The sequence below is a fragment of the Sturnira hondurensis genome, unplaced genomic scaffold, assembly GCF_014824575.4.
Source record: "Sturnira hondurensis isolate 20B ecotype Veracruz unplaced genomic scaffold, ASM1482457v3 Scaffold0022319, whole genome shotgun sequence".
Taxonomy (NCBI): Eukaryota; Metazoa; Chordata; class Mammalia; order Chiroptera; family Phyllostomidae; genus Sturnira; species Sturnira hondurensis.
Genome location: NW_028094950.1, coordinates 7,014,141 through 7,021,867, shown reverse-complemented (window position 1 = coordinate 7,021,867; position 7,727 = coordinate 7,014,141). Strand labels below are relative to the sequence as shown.

At 46.1% G+C, this 7,727-nt stretch overlaps 1 protein-coding gene across 3 annotated transcripts; it reads right to left on the bottom strand.

Moving 5' to 3' along the window:
* Positions 1-2,336: 2,336 nt before the first annotated feature.
* Positions 2,337-7,268, bottom strand: LOC118979411 (C-type lectin domain family 10 member A-like). Of its 3 annotated transcripts, none has more exons than XM_037035447.1 (10): positions 7,011-7,264; positions 6,153-6,230; positions 5,466-5,582; positions 5,061-5,156; positions 4,898-4,969; positions 4,720-4,791; positions 4,528-4,614; positions 4,287-4,438; positions 3,358-3,464; positions 2,337-3,223 (listed from the first exon to the last, which is right to left on the bottom strand). In XM_037035447.1, exons 2-10 carry the CDS (start codon positions 6,217-6,219, stop codon positions 3,067-3,069), a joined length of 927 nt encoding a protein of 308 aa, XP_036891342.1. In that variant the 5' UTR covers positions 6,220-6,230; positions 7,011-7,264; the 3' UTR covers positions 2,337-3,066. The 3 variants fall into 3 exon arrangements, with proteins under 3 accessions (XP_036891342.1, XP_036891341.1, XP_036891343.1); XM_037035446.1 differs by having other exon boundaries at positions 6,153-6,238; positions 7,011-7,263; XM_037035448.1 differs by lacking the exon at positions 5,466-5,582 and having other exon boundaries at positions 6,153-6,238; positions 7,011-7,268.
* Positions 7,269-7,727: the final 459 nt, after the last annotated feature.

The following is a 7,727-nucleotide window of genomic DNA, read 5'->3' as shown; positions in this document are numbered from 1 at the left end:
TCATTTAGGATTGCTCCTGTTCTTTTATTCAGGGCATGTTTCTTGTCTTCCCACTTTGGCTGTCTCTCTGTATTTTTTTGTGTGTGTGTGTATTAGGTAAATCTGCTATGACCCCTAGTCTTGCTAGGGATGCCTTACGTAGTAGGTATCCTGCGGGGCTCAGTCACATAGTCGCCCTTATCACTTGAGCAAGGTGCTCTAGAAATGTTCCCTATGTGGGTTATGTGAGCCTCCCTATCATAGTTGAGTCTTGATTGTTGGCTCCTCCATGTGTGTATTTGACCTTTAGGCTGGCTAACAGTGAGGATCAATCCCAATCACAATGTATGAGCTGTTGTGTGGGTGAGGATCACATAAAGCAGAATTTGCCTTAGCAGTGTCTGGTGCCTGCGTAAATCTCCCTTTAGATGTGCTACTTGTGGAGTTAATTTGGTTCTGTTCTGATATGACATAAAGCCCAGCACTGGGTGTCTTGGTTCTGGAGCATCTTGGGAGGTACTCCAGTGCAGTCAATGTCAGATGCTGACTGTGTCTGGCCCTGGGCTACCTATATGGAGCTACAAAGCAATCCACAGTTTATGGCTGCTTCCGCTTGGCTGGATGTGTCTGGAAGGGTCCAAGGTGGGCATCAAAGCTGGCTTTTACTGGCACTGAGCTCAAGAGCAAGTCAGCAAAAGGTCCAAGGCACCCAAGATTACTTCTACTTGCCTCAGTATGATGGCTGCCTATTAGGCTCAGCCACTGAAAGATCCTTTTGTGGCACACAATTATCTGAGATAGGTTCTCAGTGAGTCACCAGGTACCCAGTCTGATTATTGTTATGCGATGCTGGTAGGCAGGGAGAAGTGAAGGTGAGCTGCCTCCCGGGAGACAATTTTGTTCTTCTCATACCTTCCTACTAACATCACCCTCTTTATTTTTAATTAACACTAATTTAAACCCTCCTATATGCCAGGTACCTGCATGGTGCAAATGATACAGTAATGCGTGGGTCCTGGCCTCTCTTAATGAGAACCCTTTGTTCTGGGAGGGTTATTTACAGCTGAGATGCTTCCTCTGGTATGTTGGATTGATTGAAAAACATAGCAATCTCCACCACTCCCTATATCCATTCTCTCCACAATATGGCTTTATAGCTCCTCCCATCAAAAGGTAGAGTCTATTCCCCACCTCCTTGAATTGGGGCTGCCTTGTAATCTACATTAGCCAACAGGATTTAGCAGAAGTGATGCTTGTTCCAAAACTAAGACTCCAGACTCCATGAATTTTTCTAGTTACTCTTTTTGAACCCTGCCCAAACACTATGTGAATAAGCCAAGGCTAACCTAAAAATGACCCAGCCATTCCATTGTCCCAGCCCAGAGTCAGACAAATGTCAGACACGGGAGTGAGGCTGTTCTAAACCAGCCAGCTCCCTGCCAACCCATCAGCTGACTTCAAATACATGAGCAAGCCCAGCTAAGATGAGCCAAGCCTGGCCAGACAAAGAAAACACCCAGCTGACCTATAGATGCATTAGCTATAATAAATGGATATTGTTTTAAGCCACTGACCATTGAGGCAGTTTAGTATACAGCAGTAGCTAATGAATATACCTGGGGATGTTATTTACCTTTCCCAACAATTCTAGGACCTTCAAAGAAATTAGGCAATCACTTTTCCTTATCACACCAAGTATACACGGCTTTTAAATGACAGAAAAAAATGGAATTCAATGCACATGAAAGAAAATGTTCCTTTCACTATACCACAGCTTCTGTATTCTGCTCTATGGTTGCTAGAAATCAGTCAACATGAAATGCATATGGTTTCACAAAACAGTATATACTGTATGATTTCATTTATATGAAATTCTAGAATAGGCAAAGACAATCATTAGTGGAAGAAAGCAGACTCTTAGCTGCCTGGTGACAAGAAAGTGGGTTAGACTGCAAAGGGGAACTGGGAAACTTGGAGGAGGGGTTAGAAATGTCCTATACCTTGTTTGAGTCATAGTTATCTAGGTATTTATATTTTTCAAAAGTCATCTCTACTCTTTAAGTGGGTGCATTTTATTGTGTAAGAATTATACCTTAATAAAGTTAATTTTTTAAGTTAAAAAAACTTATGTTTGTGAAACTATGGAGACAGGGAACCCTTAGACACTACTGATGGGAATGTAAACTGGTGCATGCACTGTGGAAACAATATGAAGGTTACTTTATAAATTAAAAATAGAATTACCATATGATCCAGCAATCCCACTTCTGGATATGTAGCCAAAGGAAATGAAAACAGGAAAGCAAGGGAATACCTGCACCTCCATGTTCACTGCAGCATTACTAACAATAGCCAAGATAAGGGAGTAACCTAAGTGTTCATCAATGGATGAATAGAGAAAGAAGATGTGGTACATATGTACATGGATTATTATTTGTTCATGAGGTAGAAAAATCCTGCCATTTGCTATGACATGATGGACTTTGAGGGCATTCCACCACATAAAGTAAGCCAGACTGAGAAAGACAGATACTGCATGGCATCACTTATATATGAATCTAAAAAACTTAAATTCATAGAAGTAGTAGAAAAGTGGTTGTCTGGGAGTGGAAAAAATAGAGAGATGTTGGTAACTGAGTACAAACTACAGTTATAAAATTAATAAAGTCTGAGAACCTAATGGAAAGCATGTTGACTACAATTGATAACACTGTATAGTATAATTGAAATTTGCAGAGAGTAAGACTTGAGTGTTTGCACACACAAAAGATAAATTTGTGTGTTATGGATGTGTTAATTAAGTAGATGGGGAATCTTTTACAATGTATATGTATATAAATGAGGTATGTTTCAAGAAACTTAAAAATTTTTATATCAGTTATACCTCAATAGAGCTGAAATTTAATTTTAAAAAACATCTTAGTAACTCTATACAGTCTTTTGAAAGTTGAGGGGAAAAACTTGAACATGATGGCAGTACTCCAATCTCCCAGGGCTTCTGTTAGGGGTGTCTTGGAAGAATTCCTCTCCCCGATCCCTCCCATTTCCATGGTTGAGTGGTCCACAGGAAGCAGCTCTCAGACACTCCTATGTAAGCTTGCCTAAACTGCCCTCACAGATCCAGTTGTAGGGCCTCTGGCAGACGTCGTCATTCCACCTGCCATCAGGGTGGAAGTGAGCACAATCCTCACCTCCACCCAGCCCGTGCCCATGCCAGTCATCTGGTTGGCCTGGTTTCCAGTTCCTGAGGTGGGAGGGCAAGAGCAAGCTAGAAAGGTCAGATGGAAAAGAATCCGGGACTGGGAAGAAGGGGTCATAGGTAAGATTCTCTGAGAGCAGAGCTGAAGGAGGAAGGGCACAGAAAGCAGGTGTACTCACTTGAAGTTGCTCTCATAGTCTGTCCCATCCACCCATTTCCAGACTCCTTCAGGATCACTGAGGCCCATCCAGGGGTATGAGGAGCCTATATGTTGCTGGACAAAATCCTGGGACAGTGGAATGACATCCATGACCACTCCCCATCCAAGCCAACTCTTTGGATTACATGTTCTAAATTTTACATTTATATTAAATCAGTTGAGGGGATTTGGGATGTTTATCCCAATGCACAGGCCAATTACTGCCATGCACTGCTTAAGGACAGGGTCAGGGAATTGCAATTATGTGAATATCACAGAGTGCACTTAGCAAACCCAGGCCATATGCTTCAGCCTGCTGCTCCTAGGCTATGAGTCTATGTGGGCATGTCACTGGATGAAACCACAGGAGATGAAGTCAAACACTAGAGAAAAGGATGCACTCAAGAGACAAAAACACAAGATGTATGTAGCTGCTGCCAGCAAAACATGGCATACTCTTTCACAGCTCTCACAAGTAGAAAAAGCACATTCTAAAATAATGATAAAAAGTATAGTAACATAAATACATAAATCAGTAATTATTATCACTTTGAAGTAGATTGTATTGTACATAATTGTAAGTACTGAATTTTATATGTAAATGATGGGCAGTGAAGTAGGCATGTTACACCAGTATCAACACAAACCCATGAATAATGCGCTGCACTACAACATTTTCACAGCTACTGCTCACTATAGAGGAATTTCCAGCTCTGTTACAATCTTATGAGACAATTTGGTTAGTCATTGACAGAAATGTCATTATGTGGCCCATGACTATGAATCTGTGAGGGAGGGTTCAGATGACAGTGTTTTTAAAACTCCTTTGCTGATGCCAATATGCAGCCCCCACTGAGAACCATTTCCTTAAAGGGACCATGTCTTAGACTGGAGCACCAGAATCCTCACCTGCTCCTGTCTAGAGTTGATGATCACCAGGTGTGCATTGGCCATCTGGCAGTACTCCTCAGCCTCCTGCCAGGGCCTCCCAGTACCAGAGAACCAATAGCAGCTGCTTTCATACTCTAGCCAGTTAACGGGGCAGCAGGTCTTCTGGGAGTCTGAAGGGTGGGTGTGGGGAGGGTCTGAGATGCTGCCCAGTGGGACAAGGGCAGGAGATGGGACTAGGCACTCCCCACACTCCACTCACCATTGCTCTTGAGCATAGCCATCTGGCAACTCAGGGAGTTCAGGTCTCTGGCCAGCTCCTGGACTCGCATGACCATATCAGAATAGCCTGGGACACACACAGAAGGGCAGTGGGACACTCCAGGGGGTTCAGCCCTGGACCCTAACTGTCCTCCCACCACATCAGGCCCAGTGGAGGGGAGAGAGGCCTGACCTGCTTTGAGTTCCTGCTGCTCTTTCTCCAGCTTGCTCTCCAAAGAGAACACCTTGTCATTCAAGCTGTGGGCTGGAAAGGAGGGCTCTCAGCACTCCAGGCTGCTCCCATCCAACCTGTTTCCTGAGAGCCCTGCCCCACCCCACCCTTGCACACATACTCCTGGGAGGTCTCTCACCTGCTTGCAGCTGCTGCCCCTGGTTTTCCACCTCTGCTTTCAGAGATGTTATCATTTCTTGCAAGAGGCCACCTGGAGGACATGAGGACTCAGTGCTCAGGATTCACCTTCCACCCTCCACAACCTGTCATCCCAGTCCAGAGCCCTTTTCAGCCAGACTCACCCTGGGCATGCAGTGCCTGGACCTCAGCCTCAGTGTCTGTAGTGAAGTTGCTGTAAGTTGCTCTCAGAGTCTCCAGGTCCCTCTGAATCTTGGAACCTGATTGGGCAGACAGCACACTGAGTGCTAAGAGTCATCAGGTGCTTCCTGTACTGGCATCAAGTTGGGCACTTGATATGCATTGTTTCATTGGGTCCTCGCTGCTGCTCATCCCAAAGGGACAGGCACTGTTTTGTCCAAGCTTACAGATGAGAAAAGTAAGGCTGAGAGAGTTTAGGTAATTTGACTGCATTACTCAGAAACAAGGAACTGAACCAGCAGCCGTCTTTATCCACCATGATCATCATCAGTGTCCACATCACTAAACCCCATTATTGTCCCCACTACTGCCCACCCTGTGACCCTCACTTTTGGATCCAACCACACAGATGCCGACCAGCAGGAGGAGGCTGAGGCCCAGGAAGAGCAGGAAGCGGCGGGGTCCAGAGCAGAGATGCTGCAGGAGGACCTGGGGCACAGGCAGCCCTGCAAGAGGAGAGGACTTTAGGACAAGGAGGACCGAGACAGGGGAGGAGGCGAGGCCCCAGGGACCAGGCAGGGAGGAATGCTGATACAGGGAAAGCTGGAGGAGGCTGTGGTGTAGGGGATGCCCAGGCCTCTGACCACTCATGGACCAGCACAGTCCTCAGTCACATGGGCCCTCACCTGCCTTGTGGCACCTGATGGTGATATGTAATGTCTTATCATCAGGGGTGGGGGGGGGGGCAGCAGACACAGGGAGTTGGGGCAGCCAGGCCCTCAGAAGACTCATGCTTATCTGTATTGTCAGTTATCAAATGTTTCTTTTTCAAACATGACTATTCACTCCTCCAGTGCAAACGCTCAGTCCTCCACAAGAGAATGAGCCATAAGTCCTACTGTGCTCCCCCAATCCTATCTTTTTGAGGACCTTGAATTTTCTTCTTATGGGAACCCTAACCCCTGAGAGTGGGGACCCCAGCAGTGCACATGCTGTGAAGATGTGCTATGACAACAGGTCCTTCTAATCATATTATGAGGGTATTTTGGGAGATACCTTTTCTCCTTTTTTCTTACCATTTGTAATCCCCTGGCTTTTCTTCTCACTCTCCAAGGACTGGAGGTTTTCATACATCATTGACATGGTTAGTCCAACTCCAAGGCTGTCAGAGATGAAATGGAGGCAGGGCCAGGGACAAGCTGGGGCTGAATTTGGGGGGACTGGGGAGGCTGGGACTAGCTTGAAGCTGAGGTCAGGGCTGGAGTTGAGATAAGAGAAGTTCAGGTTGAGGATGAGCCAGTAAGACTAGAAATGGGATTGAGCCTGGGTTTGCAGCTGAGGTCAGAAGTGAGGTCAGGACTGATCTTTGGGCCAGGGTAGGGTTAAGTGTTGGTGAAGGTAGAAGTGAAGTTGAAGCTAAATTTATTAGTAGGATGGGGCTATCATTGGGGCTACAATTGAGGTTGCATTTCCTCCTAGGACTGGGGTCAATACTCATGTTAATACCATGGATAGATCCTGGCCTAACTTGGCCCTGAAGCTGGAAATAGAGCAGGCTGGAGGGTCAACTTTGGGTTGGGGCTGGCATTAAGATTCAAATTGACTCTGGGGTTGAAGCTCTGGGTGGGAGTTAAAGGACAAACTGGGGTTAGTATTAGAATTAGTGGTGTGGCCTGGCTGGGGGATGAGGATAGGGCTGGAAATGGGCTGGAGATGGAGCTGAGTGTTGTCTCAGTTTGTGACTGAGGTTTGGCTGCCATACTTAAAGCCAAATCCAGTTAAGTGAGTAGAATCTCCACTTGGTCATTAAACCTCCCAGCTGCCTTGTTGTATCTCTTCCTATTCATTCCACTTGAGACCCACAGTCCCCTCTTCTGCTTTCTCTGACTCCCTCCCTGTCTCCTTGGTCTCACCTGCATCCCCAGCCCAGTTACCTGTGCAAAGTCTGGAGGCTGTGATGCTTGGTTTTGTTGGGCAGCAATGAGTAGAGTTGGATAAAATGAAATTCTGGAGATTGGAGTAGAGGTGACCAAGGGAGGAGTCACGTGAGTGCCTGGAGTCCTGCAGGTCCCTGTGTCTGAGAGCTCAGGAGTCTATAATCTGGGATCTCTTGTGTCCTTGACTTTGGGCAGTAAATAACAATCAAAACACAGGCAGTGACTGTGTGTGCGAAGGTGGTATATATGGGGCCAGCTTCCATCTCCTCCTCCAGGGTGTGTCTCCTCTTTTCACTTCTTTTCAGTTTTCCTGACTTCCTCATTTTTATTACTTGGTAGATGTGTCTGGATCAGAAGGGATCAGAGGTATAGTCTGTTTGTTCTTCTCTGTCCCACACCCCCTTTCACTTCCTACATCTGAATTTCCTGGAATTGTTGGCATCTCCACCACTGAACATGCAGATCTGCCCTTATTCAGTCTTGTCCCGAGTCTTTGGCATCTGACCTTCCTCTCAAGCTTCAGCCATCACACTCCTCCTGCTCTGGCCTAGCTTCCCTTACCCTGTCCGAGGGAGGAAAGAGGAGAAGGAGAGTAGGGTTCATGGCCACATTGGGAGGGGATGAGCTGGGGATAGGAACAAAATTTATTGAGCATCAAATTTATGATGGGATTGTGCCAGACACATGCTGAAAATTAACCACTTAGTCCCTCCC

Excerpts from the sequence above, each read along its gene's own strand:
- LOC118979411 (XM_037035447.1), bottom strand. The coding sequence starts at position 6,219 with ATGTCAATGATGTATGAAAACCTCCAGTCCTTGGAGAGTGAGAAGAAA. Across the intron at positions 5,157-5,465 it reads CTGTGTGGTTGGATCCAAAA|GTTCCAAGATTCAGAGGGAC; the intron begins GTGAGGGTCACA and ends CTGCCCAATCAG. Across the intron at positions 3,465-4,286 it reads TCAACTCTAGACAGGAGCAG|GATTTTGTCCAGCAACATAT; the intron begins GTGAGGATTCTG and ends CCACTGTCCCAG.